Here is a 15,486-nt window from a genome sequence, read left to right on the forward strand (position 1 = left end):
GATTAATTACGATTAATTAACTACAGAAAAATGAATGCATTAAAAAAATCAACGCATTTTAATCGCACTATTTTTTTCACCGCGGAACGTTGTCACTGGACAGTTTTCAGACGGACCTGCGCACCAAGTGTCTGTGTCCTCTTCAGACAATAACACCACCAGACACCGCAGACAGTTCACCGGACTGGGGGAAGCAGCTGAGATCACTTTGCTTGTCCCCGTGGATTGGAAATAGGATTTAAAAGGCTATCCGATGGTAGCGTGGATTACAGCTCAGTTGTGTGCAACTACAAAAACAATGTTTTATTGCTTAAACTTATGTATTCACTATTCATTGATTCACTAGTATACCAAAATCCATTTGAAAAAATTGCTTTCTCACTGTTCTCGGGTCAAACAATGATATGCGATTAAAATGTGATTAATCTAGATTAATTAATCGCAAAGCCTCTTATTAATTCGATTATTTTTTTTAATCGAGTCCCAGCTCTAAAAATAAGACATATCACAGGTTGTTTTCCCAGCTATACGGATCGATCCCTAGACATTATGTTTTTCCAGCCCCTTTCTGAAAAATGAGTATCCCTCAATCCCTCAAAAGTGTCCTACCCTAAAATGTCCTTGGCACCCCCGGTTCCCCCTCCATTAATTTACCACAGCTGCCTGTGATCACCTCGTCACCCCTGGGGTGCACACAGTAGATCTAATTTAGGCTGATGATTATTATAATTGCAGGGTCACAATCAAGAAGAGGAGGTAAGGCTTTATCCCATTTTGGACTGAGGTCGATTAAAATAAATGTGGCTTCTAAATCCTAACATTTTTGTCAGTGGGTGCTCAACCTTTTTCATGTCAAGGACCCCCAGAATTATCTCTATTGGGCCACGGACCCCCCCATCTAAAAATATGTAGTTCCAGGGACCCCCAGATCAGAAGCCAATATTTTAGTGGAAAATGTTCGCTCTGAAATATATATTCAAAGATTTGCGCCACATTTTCACGACTTTTCAATAGCTAAAGTATAACATTAATGCTTAAAACACCAAAAGGGGTTCCCGACCCCCGAAAATGGGTTAAGTGGTTATTAAATGCCACGCCATACTTTTATCGCGTAATAAGATAACATGACCTCTGAACACCACGGTATTAATCCATTCTGACCTGAGATCAGATTCATACGAGGTTTCCACTGGACACACACTGGTCTGATTAACTCATTCTGACCTGAGATCAGATTCTAAAAATGTCAGTCGTTCTTCAATTTTTCAAAAATAGCAGACCTACAAGCTCGTATCGCGCCACTCGGTGGCGCGATATGAGCTTGTAGATCTGCTATTTTTCAATAGCTAAAGCATGACATGATGCTAACACCAAAATGGGTGCCCGGTCAGAATGGGTTAAGGACGGATGAAATGCAGTCACGTTCCTGTCTGTTTGATTTAATACCTCGCCTGAACGTCTTGCCTTGAATTCCTTATTTTCCGGCTGAATGGAATGAAATGGCTTTGGTCTTTTGAGAGACGAGCGGTGCGCTTATACCTTTACTTAACGCATTCTGGGTGGGAACCCGTTTTGGTGTTATAGCACTATGTTATGCTTTAGCTATTGAAAAAGAGCAGATCTACAAGCTCGTAGCGTGCCACCGAGTGGCGCGCTACGAGCTTGTAGATCTGCTACTTTTTTTTAAATCGAAGAGCGACTGACGTAGAAGAAATTTTTTTTTAGAATCTGATCTCGGGTCAGAATGGAAAACTGTCAGGATGTAGAAGACATTTTATAGAATCTGATCTCAGGTCAGAATGGGTTAATCGTCTTTTGCTACACTCCTCCACACACACACACTTAAAAAGCAGTGTGTGTGGGGCCCCTTCGCCAAGAAAGCGTCATATATTTAATAATGACTTTTAGAAACCAACTGTTGCCACTCTGTCTGAATTTCTTCATTAGGAACAATCCTCTTGAGAGGAACCATCTCCTTTTCAAGGCGCTCCGCAATTCACTAAATACACTTCATACATAAAGACACTTTATTTACAAACAATTCAACCAGACAAGACAAAACAATACAATTCCTAGATAAACAAGAAACAAACAACAACAACAACAAAACAAAAACTGCAACAAGACAACATTTCACATAACATGGACATAACGTAGACATAATAACACATGGATCATTATTGCATTACATGGATCTGCTACAGTGACGATTAGTGAAAACATGAACAGGTATAGTCTCCAGATGAGAGGACAGCACAGTTTTAACCCATTCTGACCTGAGATCAGATTCATACGAGGTTTCCGCTGGACACACACTGGTCTGACGAACCCATTCTGACCTGAGATCAGATTCTAAAAAATGTCAGTCGCTCTTCGATTTTTCAAAAAATAGCAGACCTACAAGCTCGTATCGCGCCACTCGGTGGCGCGATATGAGCTTGTAGGTCTGCTATTTTTCAATAGCTAAAGCATAACATGATGCCGACACCAAAATGGGTGCCCGGTCAGAATGGGTTAAACAAATTAAATTATGTTATTGGTACTCTCTGCTACTGTATGTGAGGCCCATCTCGCCAGTCTGCGCGCACGCACGGCCACTGTACCCTCTGCCATGCTCTGTCACCTCAGAGACCCTGTGGTATACTGTACACTGTATACTGTATAGGACCCACAGCCCACAGAGCCCACAGGGGAACATGAGAGTCTAACTCTAAATCGATAACTGAGGGAAACATTGACCGCAGCAGATTATACCCAAGTGCGGTCGCTTTCGTTTTTCCTCCCCCAGGAGATGTGTTGTACTGTAGTACAGTTTGTGTTGTACTGTAGGAGATGTAGTTGTATGTACTGTAGTACAGTTAGTCAGTTTGTTTCAAGACTGTGTTTGTTTTTTTTTGCTTTCCTGACGATGACGCAAGTCATTTTGGGCACAAGTTTGGGAGTCGGAACATTTCGACTATAGTATAACAGCATGTTGACCGTGACATTGGGGATAAAATTGGTTTACTGCAGTTTCATAAGGTTATATAGGTGATTGATTGATTGATTGATTATGTATTTCCGTGTCCTGCACACAATGTGCCCGACCCTCATGGGTTTTATAAGCATGTTTACATTACATAATTCACGCATTTACAGCATAAACATATATCCATTTTTTTTGCATAGTCATTTAAATCTAGGAAATCCCCACAGACATAAGACATCTTATTAACCAAAATATCCCCTTAAAGGAGAATTCCATACTAAAAGGCTTCCTTACCTTTCTTTGTAGTTGTTACGTCCCCATCAAAGAGGTCCAGGTGTTATTTTGTGCAAAAGCTCCTTATTGGCTATTTCCCCTACCATAAGCCCTAAATGAATTGCATTGAATTGAATGGGAATTGAATGGGGCTATGGGGTGTTGTGCTAATTCGCTTATTTCCATCTCTCAAAATTATAATTTCTTTGTATATATCCTCTCTTCATAATGTAAATATTATCCCAAGCGGCACACTTTACTACTTATTTCGATGGAAATAAGAAAATTAGCATAACACCCCATAGCCCCATTCAATTCCCATTCAATGCAATGCAATTCATTGAGGGCTTATGGTAGGGAAAATAGCCAATAAGGAGTTTTTGCACAAAAAAACACCTGTACCTCTTTGATAAGGACGTAACAACTACAAAGAAAGGTAAGAAAGATAAGAAAGCATTCTAGCATGGAATTCTCCTTTAAGTCGTCATATTTAGAGCAGTAAAACAAAAAGTGAACTCCGTTTCCAACGTCATCAATGTTATAGGCATGTACTAAGGGCCGGGGGACATGGGATATATCAATGCAGTGTTCCCTGAGTGTGCGTATAGCATGTGTGAAGCCATTATTGCCAAGGTCATTAAAATACCAACCACTTCTGCATCCCACCTCAGAGCTGGATTAACCCATTTTGGGGGTTAGGAACCCTTGTTGATGTTTTAGGCATTATGTTCTACTTTAGCTATTTAAAAATAGCAGATCTACAAGCTCATAGCGCGCCACCGAGTGGCGCGCTACGAGCTTGTATAGGTCTGCTATTTTTGAAAAGTCAGGAAAATGTGGCGCAAATCTTTGAATATATATATATATATATATATATATATATATATATATTTCAGAGCGAACATTTTTAACTAACATATTTGCTTCTGGGTGGGGGAGGGGGCGGGGGGGGTCCCTGGAACTACATATTTTGAGATGGGGGGGGGGGGGTCCGTGGCCAAATACAGATAATTCTGGGGGTCCTTGGCATGGAAAAAGGTTGAGCACCGCTGACATATAGAAACATGGGGTTTTTCAGAAAAATGTTCGGATTTAGAAGCCTTTTTTTTTACATGCAGACTATTTGTGTTTATATATTTGGCAGCCTAGGATATTATTCCCACAGACTGGTTGTTGTCGTTGTTAGAGGGTTCCAACTACTTGGAATGCCCAAAAAGCCTGGCAACATCACTGCTCTGTCTGTCTCTCTCTGCTGCCCATAATTGGTACATATGTTACTTATACCCATAGTTCAGGGATGGGCAACTTTGACGATGGAGAGGGCCACTATATTTCCACACTAACTCCAGAGGGGCCACATTGCATGTTACTGTTGTAGCAAAAATAGCCGATCTACAAGCTCAAAAGATCTACAAGCAGATCTACAAGCTACGAGCTTGTAGGTCTGCTATTTTTTGAGAAATCGAAGAACGACTGACATTTTTAGAATCTGATCTCAGGTCAGAATGGGTTAATCAGACCAGTGTGTGTCCAGTGGAAACCTCGTATGAATCTGATCTCAGGTCAGAATGGGTTAAGTGAAGATGGGGGGCCGCATGTGGCCCCCGGGGGCCGCCAGTCGCCCATGTATGCCCTAGTTGGTAGAGTATTGAGTGATGAAGACGTACGCCATGATTCTGTGAATGTAAACTGAACCGCACGTTTAATATTCGTGTCATTGTATGTGCGCTCCTTTATGTGGACATGAATAAAGCATGCGTGTGTGTGTGCACATGTGTGTGTGTGTGTGTGTGTTTGTGTGTGTGTGTGTGTGTGTGTGTGTGTGTGTGTGTGTGTGTGTGTGTGTGTGTGTGTGTGTGTGTGTGTGTGTGTGTGTGCGTGCGCTCTTGTACAAGCGCATGTGAATGCCAGGGAAAGCTAAAGAGAGTGCCCTATTATCCCCTTTTGACCTTCTACATCCTGACAGTTTTCTGAAAAAGCTATGTTTCTATGTCAGTCGTTCTTCGGTTTTTCGAAAAATAGCAGACCTACAAGCTCGTAGCGCGCCACTCGGTGGCGCGCTACGAGCTTGTAGATCTGCTATTTTTCAATAGCTATAAAGCATAACACGATGCTGACACCGAAAGGGGTTTCCGCCCAACATGGGCTATGTACTGTAAGGATGTCGTTGTGTTGTGTGCTGTGCTTTGTTGAAGTCCCTTCAACAAGTCTGTATAATTATCCCTGTATAAAGCTCCACTTAGGGAGTGAATTGCCTGACTGATCTTTTATTGATCGATCACTAAATTATATATCACGTCCTTCTCATTTTACCACATCACGCATTCAGCTCAGCATAATCGTAAAAAGGAGAATTATGCAGTTTGTATCAGCGGCATGCCATCTCCATAATTTGTAGCGTACTTGACAGACTGGGGGGGGGGCGACGATTCTGACTGAATGACAATTGATTTTTTTTACTGCTCTGTCAAGGACACTTGATTTACAGACGAGTTAAAATGAATAGAATATATAGTAAATCATATGCATAACCTGATACATATTAGAATACACTCTGTGGGTCAAATAGAGATCATAATGCCGACAAGCTTTTGGGGACTTATAACCCATTTTGGGCAGGGATCCCTTTTGGTGTTTTAAACGTTTTTAACGTTATAATTTAGCTATTGGAAAATAGCAGATCTACAAGCGGCGCGCTATGAGCTTGTAGGTCTTGTAGGAGCTTGCAGAGCTTGTAGGTCTATGAGCTTGTAGGTCTGCTACTGTATGAGCTTGTAGGAACTTATATATATATTTCAGAGCGAACATTTTTAACTAAAATATTGGCTTCTGGGGGGGTCCCTGGAACTACATATTTTGAGATGGGGGGGGGGTCCCTGGAACTACATATTTTGAGATGGGGGGGGGGGTCCCTGGAACTACATATTTTGATATGGTGGTCCGTGGCCCAATAGAGATAATTCTGGGGGTCCTTGACATGAAAAAGGTTGAGCACCAACTGACATAGAAACATGGGGTTTTTCAGAAAAAAATTTGGATTTAGAAGCTTTTTTTTCTTTTATCGACCTCAGTCCTAAATGAATTAAAGCAGAGCATATTTTATTTAATTTTTGCTTATGGTTATATATGGTTATGGTATATCTTTTAGCCATGCTTTAATTTATATCTATTTATTTATTTTTATTATGTCCTCAGACTGTGACACAGCTAAACATAGCACAGGCAGCTTTTTATTATGCAACGTTAAAGTTTAAATTTACATTAACTTCAAAGTGTCTTTCTTCCATCCCGTCTCCCTCGCTACACTAGCATGTGCTTTTGTGCATAAATTAATACATTAATTAATAAATACATTAAAACCACCGACCTAACGGGATCCCCTGATGAATTATGTCTCGTAACCCATTCTGAACGGGAACCCATTTTGGTGTTAGCATCATGCTATTGCTTTAGCTATTGAAAAATAGCAGATCTACAAGCTCGTAGCGCGCCACCGAGTGGCGCGCTACGAGCTTGTAGGTCTGCTATTTTTGAAAAATCGAAGAACGACTGACATTTTTTTTTAGAATCTGATCTCAGGTCAGAATGGGTTAATCAAGACCAGTGTGTGTCCAGTGGAAACCTCGTATGAATCTGATCTCAGGTCAGAATGGGTTTTTAACGGCGGTCTGGTAAACAGTCCCAGTCTCACTCTTCTAACGGCGAGCAGCGGCGCTAATGATGTCTGGCGGCGCCTTTTCAATTATGGCGAGGAATGAGCCGGGGTCACTAAAAGGTTCACTTCACAGATCAGCCATTCTTATTGGTTCCTTTACATAAGGCCTCGCCGTGCGTTAATTCACTACGAAGCACGTTTTTGTCTTCTCATTAACCCATTCTGACCTGAGATCAGATTCTAAAAAAATGTCTTCTACGTCCTGACAGTTTTCTGAAAAAAGCTATGTTTCTATGTCAACCGTTCTTCGATTTTTCAAAAAATAGCAGACCTACAAGCTCGTAGCGCGCCACTCGGTGGCGCGCTATGAGCTTGTAGATCTGCTATTTTTCAATAGCTAAAGCATAACATGATGCTGACACCAAAATGGGTTCCCGTTCAGAATGTTTTAAATCTAATTAAAGTCATCATATTAGTTCTGGAGTTGGAACGGTTGTATGGCCCCTTATAGCCCCTCTTCTCCACGGAGACAGTAGTTGTGGGCTCGCCACAGCGAGCACACAATAGTTCTTGTCAGTTTATATTTATTCTTTATTCCACCCTTTTTTTTGCGACCTTATAACTTCCACATACTTTACACTAGAAATGTAGTTCAAACTTCAAACTGTTCAGCTCTTTGCAGTGATGTGTGCTTGTATTTTTATTTTTACAAAGTTTTATACTTTTTATACTTTTTAACTTTTTAACTTTTTTTTTACATTCTTTATAGTGAGAGTCGATGGAAGAAAGGTCCAATTTTTCACAGTTAACTTTTTTGAGCTCTTATTACTCCGTCATACTTTCACTTTGAAACTTCATTCAAACTTTATAATGTTCATCTATCTTTGAACTTTCATTGGTGAAAAAGTTGTTTTGAAAAAGTTTATACTTTTTAAAATATTTAACTTTATTTATAGTTTTTTCCTCCCATTGACAATGTATGGGATTTATCTCTAAATCAACCTCACTTTTGCAGCCTCATTACTCTGGCATACTTTGTCGTAGAAACGTGATTTAAACTTTAGAAAGCTCACACGACTCTGGACTTTTTCGTGGTTCAAACCGTATTCGAATACGTTAAACGGTTTTTCCGAAATCTCAGTTCAATCGCAGGCCGTTTCGCCTAATTAGTGCCAAGTTAGAGTGCAGGGCTTCTTTCACTAGAGTGCGTGAACAGAAAATCTTTCCTTGAAAATGTACCAAACAAATTGCCGTCCCGGCCAAGATATTCACTTTACACGCATGTCCTTTGGTCATTTTGTAGCCACACATGTCCTCTTTCACACAATGTGACCACCAAAACACAGAGACATACAGAATGTGAACTACGGCCTTTTAAGTGACACAAATACAGTCAATCTGCTCATTGACCTCAATTGTAAAATCCTTACGAGGAAATTATCGCGATGACAATTCTTAACTCGCTCTTATAACCACATTTTCGATCGTACCAACACCACAATCGCACATGGTGTACCTCAATATCTCAGGCCACTCACAGCGAAAAAATTATTTGCATTCGACTTTTACTTTTTGCGATAGAGCAATTTGTTCGGGCATAGTTTCCCTAACCTGACGCTGCCAGATCCAAGAAGCTTGCTACACAAATTTGTTTCACAGCTTATTGGGATCTGGGATCGCGGAAGCAAATTCGATGACGGGGCTGTTCCTTTTTTCAAGATACTTGGTAGATGATTGGATGGGACCGTCTGTCTATCACCGTGTGGGCGTGCAAACACAACCAATCATATTGACGTGTCTATATAGCTTCACGTCCGGTTTCGCACATATCCCGCCCTTAGCTCACGCTGATTGGTCCGGTACGGAACGGATTTTTGTAAGCTCAACTGTGTGAGAGATCCCAGATGATTGCTGTGTTGGGAAACATGGTTACCCAATACCGCCCTCATCTGGCAGAGTCAGGTTATAGTTTCCCCCCATTCAAGACCATTCAAGACCATTCAAGATCAAGACCTTCAAGTTGCGCGCCACTTGTTTGTCTTTTACACTTCCACAGCTGAGACATATAAGAGCTTAATTACAGGGCTGAAATTAAAGTTACAAGATCTCAATGAGTTGCTCTGCGATACCTTGTGGGCTTGTAGGTCTGCTATTTGTGCAATTGGATGGCCTTTACACAGCTCTCGCAAGAGCACGCACGCACGCATGCACGCACGCACACACACACCCTGTCTTCCTATTGGCTGGCCTTTACACAGCTCTCGCAAGTGCACGCACGCACGCACGCACGCACGCACACACACACACGTTTATAAAAAAATATTTTCAAAAAAAAGAAAAAAAAAAAAAATGAAAAAAATGAAAAAAATGAAAACTTAAAAAAATGTTTTTTTCTTTTTTACTTAAAAAGAAAAAACTTCAATTTTTTAGATTTTTTTTTTTTTTTTACATTTAAAGAAAAACTTTAAAAACACTTCTACAACTTCCACATACTTTATTCTGCTTAAACTATAGTTTTTACACATTTTCATACTTTTTTTAACTTTTACTTCAGCTTTAATGCATTTTCTACTTTTCTTTACAATATGCTACAGTCCCGAAATTTTGATTATAGATTTAGAACACCAATGGTAACACCATTACTCCGGTCCCCGAGTTTCAAACTTGACACGGCAATAACTTTATACAAAGCATTTTACGCGAGCCCACGCAGTTTCTACAGGAACTGCTTTCTAGTTGGTTTTGGGATTCAGCTGAGCTGTTGGCTATCGTTTGTATATTATTAGCCACACACAACGTTAATACAATAAGCCTGGTTTATATACTTCGCTGATCTACAGAAATATAATTGAAGTATAATTCAGGCGTCAACAGTGTTTTCTTATTTTTCTTTAACGATATGCCTAAAAAGAGAGCCGACATTAACAAACTTAACCCATTCTGGGGCGGCGGGAACCCCTTTTGGTGTTTTAACTAAGCATTATGTTATGCTTTATAGCTATTGAAAAATAGCAGATCTACAAGCTCGTAGCGCGCCACCGAGTGGCGCGCTACGAGCTTGTAGGTCTGCTATTTTTGATGAAGCATTTATTTTGCAGCGTCAGTAACGCATAACATTGAGAGAGGCGAGATGTAAGCTGCTGTGACTCGGGGGAATAATAAAACTAGCGCTTCCACTTCTTTAAAATGATTAATTATTCTGCTTAACATAATATTAAAGAAAAAGGTTTTGGAATTGTTCTTATTTTCATCAATTTCATTTTTATCTCAATTGCACCCAAAAAAAAAACTGATCTTTTAACATTCAGTAGACTTTCTGTGGTCTGGTGGTTTTCTGGCTCAAACAGGTGCTCTGATTTGCCGGCAGTTTGTGAGTTTGTAAGAGCCTGCAAATCCCATATATATGTCAATGGGGATTTGCCAGCAGATTTCACTGTTTTCACTGTGTTGCCTGTTTTTTCATTGTAGCTCAAAAGGCTTTCCAAACCCCAAAGAAAACTCCAGACCACAGAAAATCCACTGAATGTTCAAAGTTCAGGATTTTTTGGGGTGTAATTGAGGTCATAAAACCTAAAAGAAAAAAGAAAGATAAATGAAAATGAATGTCATAAAACCTTTAAGTTCCTCATGTGTTTCAGGCTATTTTCAGTCAGAACACACGGAACTCGAAACTCCTTATTTTCTCTCTCTCTCTCCTGCTTCTCTGACGCGGGGGCATCATCATCATCATAGGCCAGGCCATGCAATTCACAAATGCGTCGCGTCTCCATCTTTTATCTGTCACACCCATTTGCGTGTGACGGGCGCCAGGAAAAAAGGAGCTCCGGCTCGTTGAGAATTCCCTCTCCTCTTTCCTTTTCCCCGAAACGCGGGTCGTCGTCGTCTCCTCGAGGGAGAGCCCGAGAGCCGGGGCGGCTCCTTGGCTTCACGTTCGTCCTTGACTGGCCCTCCCCTCCTCTCCTCCTCGCCTCCCTATACACCTCTGTAGAATAATTTATCCTTTTATTCCTCACTTTATCGCTTTTCTATATCCCGTCTTCTGTATAATTACATTATTGTCTCCACCAGGCCGAAGGCGTGGGGAGAGAGTATGTTTAGTTGTCTCCACCAGGCCGAATGCGTGGGGAGAGAGTATGTTTAGTTGTCTCCACCAGGCCGAATGCGTGGGGAGAGAGTATGTTTTGTTGTCTCCACCAGGCCGAATGCGTGGGGAGAGAGTATGTTTAGTTGTCTCCACCAGGCCGAATGCGTGGGGAGAGAGTATGTTTTGTTGTCTCCACCAGGCCGAAGGCATGGGGAGAGAGTATGTTTAGTTGTCTCCACCAGGCCGAATGCGTGGGGAGAGAGTATGTTTAGTTGTCTCCACCAGGCCGAATGCGTGGGGAGAGAGTATGTTTTGCGTGCGTGCGTGCGTGCGTGCGTGCGTGCGTGCGTGCGTGCGTGCGTGCGTGCGTGCGTGCGTCCGTGTACAGCTAATCTCCGGCACCGCTAACCCGGCCGATGCCAAGTTTTGCACACACACACATTCCCTGGATGCCAACGATGAACCTCTGCCCCTAAATATTCCAGAACGGCCTGTTATAGCGCCACCATGAGGCCGACTTTTGAAAAACAATTTTTTTTGCTATTACAGTATGTGTCCAAAAATCCCGCCAATCGTTACACACTATATCTCTATAGTCTTGTGTTCAAGCCCGGATCTGTCCGATATGTCATATTCCATCCTGATTGGCTAACATTGGCTTTCAAAGTTGGCAGGATTGGCCCGTTTTGAACAAAAAAGCCTCAAATCATGAACGCAGCGTGCCATTCTCATTGGTTCCTTTACATGAGGCCTCTCCATGCGTTAATTCACTACGAAGCACGTTTTTGTCTTCTCATTAACCCATTCTGACCTGAGATCAGATTCTAAAAAAATGTCTTCTACATCCTGACAGTTTTCTGAAAAAAGCCATGTCTCTATGTCAACCGTTCTTCGATTTTTCAAAAAATAGCAGACCTACAAGCTCGTAGCGCGCCACTCGGTGGCGCGCTATGAGCTTGTAGGTCTGCTATTTTTCAATAGCTAAAGCATAATATCTCTGTCTCTCTTTCTCTCCGACGTCCTACGCATCATGTTGTTTTTCTCTGCCCATCTGTCGCCTTTCTCTCTCCCAGAATAATGTCTTGATCATGTCTGAATCTCTCTAACCCAGCGTCTTTTCTTTCTCTCCCCCTTGTCTCTCTCACTCTCTCTGTCTGTCTGTCTCTCTCTCTCTCTCTCTGTCTCTCTGTGTCTCTCTCTGTCTGTCTGTCTCTCTGTCTCTCTCTCTGTCTCTCTGTGTCTCTCTCTCTGTCTGTCTCTCTGTCTCTCTCTCTCTGTCTCTCTGTCTGTCTCTCTGTGTCTCTCTCTGTCTGTCTCTCTGTCTCTCTCTCTCTGTCTCTCTGTCTGTCTCTCTGTGTCTCTCTCTGTCTGTCTCTCTGTGTCTCTCTCTGTCTCTCTGTCTCTCTCTCTGTCTCTCTGTGTCTCTCTCTCTGTCTGTCTCTCTGTCTCTCTCTCTGTCTCTCTGTGTCTCTCTCTCTGTCTGTCTCTCTGTGTCTCTCTCTGTCTCTCTCTCTGTCTCTCTGTCTCTGTCTCTCTGTCTCTCTCTCTCTGTATCTCTCTCTCTGTCTCTCTCTCTGTCTCTCTATGTCTGTCTCTCTCTCTCTCTCTCTCTCTCTCTCTCTCTCTCTCTCTCTCTCTGTGTCTCTCTCTCTCTCTCTCTCTCTCTCTCTCTCTCTCTCTCTCTCTCTCTCTCTCTCTCTCTCTCTCTCTCTCTCTCTGTCTCTCTCTCTCTCTCTGTCTCTCTCTCTGTCTCTCTGTCTCTCTCTCTCTCTCTCTCTCCCCTCCTGTAGGAGCTGGTGGGGAGCAACCCGCCGCAGAGGAACTGGAAAGGAATAGCGATCGCCCTGCTTGTCATTCTGGTCATCTGCTCTCTGATCGTCACCTCCGTCATCTGTTGACTCCAGGTACGTGGCGGCGCGGGACCTTAGCCCATTCTGACCTGAGATCAGATTCATACGAGGTTTCCGCCGGACACACACTGGTCTGATTAACCCATTCTGACCTGAGATCAGATTCTAGAAATGTCAGTCGCTCTTCGATTTTTCAAAAATAGCAGACCTACAAGCTCGTATCGCGCCACTCGGTGGCGCGATATGAGCTTGTAGATCTGCTATTTTTCACTAGCTAAAGCACAACATGATGCCGACACCAAAATGGGTGCCCGGTCAGAATGGGTTAAAGTATATATGAATAATAATAATAATAATAAAAGTTTATTTGTATAGCACCTTTCATGACATGAAATGCAGCTCAAAGTGCTTTACAGAACAATGGAGAATAAAAGAAAAGCAAAGGCAACGACATTAAAAAAACAAGCAGTAATGCAATACAGTGAGGACATGAATAACAAAAAAAAAATCAATTAAAAGCAATGTTGTAGAAGTGGGTCTTGAGCTGAGCTTTAAAAATGTCTACAGAGGCTGCCTGACGAAGGTACAGTGGGAGCTTGTTCCATGCCGACGGCCCGTAGAAGCAAAAAGCTGCTTCCCCGTATTTTTTAGTTGCCATTTTTTTTAGGCAAAGCGAGCAGGCCAGCAGTGGAAGACCTTAGGGGGCGGTTTGGGACATATTTAGGCAGGCAGTCATGTAGGTAGGAAGGTGCGAGACCATTGAGAGCTTTATAGACAAGTAAAATCATTTAAAAATCAATCCTAAAAACAACCGGAAGCCAGTGCAGTGATGCCAAGTGATGAATAGAGAAGGCACCCAGAGGAAACCCATGAGGCGAAATGGAAACCCATGAGGCGAAATGGACATAGTGGCCGAATTTGGTAGTGCAGCTCGAGCCAGCGCTGCTCCGTTGACTATCATTGCGCAACGTTCATGTGATTGAGGCCATGACACTGTGAACGAATGTTTCATACTGTGAACGCGCACAAAACGGCACAATGATAGTCAACGGCCAGCTGCGTCGTGTGTCATGATGTGTTTGAGGCCAATCAATCCCAGAATGCACTCTGTTCCTATACAGGAAGGAGGAGTGAAATCGCCTCATGCGCTTTTGAGCAACTTAACCCATTCTGAACGGGAACCCATTTTGGTGTTGGCATCACGTCGTGCTTTTAGCTATTGAAAAATAGCAGATCTACAAGCTCATAGCGCGCCACCGAGTGGCGCGCTACGAGCTTGTAGGTCTGCTATTTCTTTGAAAAATCGAAGAACGACTGACATTTTTTAGAATCTGATCTCAGGTCAGAATGGGTTAATCAGACCAGTGTGTGTCCAGTGGAAACCTCGTATGAATCTGGTCTCAGGTCAGAATTGGTTAATGCAAGTGGATGGGAGGAGAACTCGGGCAGGGAAGACGTAGCCGGGAGACAGCATACAGTGACACGCTGGACTCTCTCTCTCTCACACACACAGGCACACACGTGACACGCACAGTCCACACACGCACACCACACAACAACACACGCACACACACACACACACGCACACACACACACACACACACAGCACACACACACACACACACACACAGACACACACACCACACACACACACACACACGCACATGTTCTGTTTGCTTTGCTATTGCTATGCACAGACACGCCCGTTTTGGTTACGCAATCATTCCATGCCTACGTGATCTTTAACCCATTCTGACCTGAGATCAGATTCATACGAGGTTTCCACTGGGACACACACTGGTCTGATCAAACCCATTCTGACCTGAGATCAGATTCATATGAGGTTTCCACTGGGACACACACCGGTCTGATCAACCCATTCTGACCTGAGATCAGATTCATACGAGGTTTCCACTGGGACACACACTGGTCTGATCAACCCATTCTGACCTGAGATCAGATTCATATGAGGTTTCCACTGGACACACACTGGTCTGATTATAACCCATTCTGACCTGAGATCAGATTCATACGAGGTTTCCACTGGACACACACTGGGTCTGATTAACCCATTCTGACCTGAGATCAGATTCTAAAAATGGCAGTCGTTCTTTGATTTTTCAAAAATAGCAGATCTACAAGCTCATAGCGCGCCACTCGGTGGCGCGCTATGAGCTTGTAGATCTGCTATTTTTCAATAGCTAAAGCATGACATGATGCTAACACCAAAATGGGTTAAACAACTGCTGTGTGTGTGTGTGTGTGTGTGTGTGTGTGTGTGTGTGTGTTGTGTGTGGTGTGTGTGTGTGTGTGTGTGTGTGTGTGTGTGTGTGTGTGTGTGTGTTAGTGCTCACACTGTTGCCTGCTAATGAGAGAGAGAGAGAGAGAGGAGTTGCACCACTCAGTTCACACAGGTGTGATTTTTAACTATATAGCAACATACGTTTTTCAGCGGTTCTCAGAAAAGTTGCAGATATACAAGCCCACAGCGTGTCGTTTTGTGTCATGCTGCGAGCTTTGTACATCTTAACCCATGCTGACCTGAGATCAGATTCATATACGAGGTTTACACTGGACACACACTGGTCTGATTAACCCATTCTGACTGAGATCAGATTCTAAAAAATGTGAGTCGTTCTTCGATTTTCAAAAATAG

At 42.6% G+C, this 15,486-nt stretch overlaps 1 protein-coding gene across 1 annotated transcript in view; it reads left to right on the forward strand.

The window, feature by feature from the left end:
* The window catches only part of LOC310868271 (A-type potassium channel modulatory protein DPP6-like), a gene marked incomplete at both ends in the record, with an annotated part of 552,655 nt that overhangs the window by 367,738 nt on the left and 169,431 nt on the right, over nt 1-15,486 (forward strand). Inside the window, 2 exon segments of the mRNA XM_083778624.1 lie at nt 12,771-12,867; nt 12,870-12,884. Of these exon segments, the coding sequence (XP_083634750.1) occupies nt 12,771-12,867; nt 12,870-12,884 (112 nt within the window).

The sequence above is a fragment of the Protomyctophum parallelum genome, assembly GCF_964188405.1.
Source record: "Protomyctophum parallelum genome assembly, chromosome: 12".
Taxonomy (NCBI): Eukaryota; Metazoa; Chordata; class Actinopteri; order Myctophiformes; family Myctophidae; genus Protomyctophum; species Protomyctophum parallelum.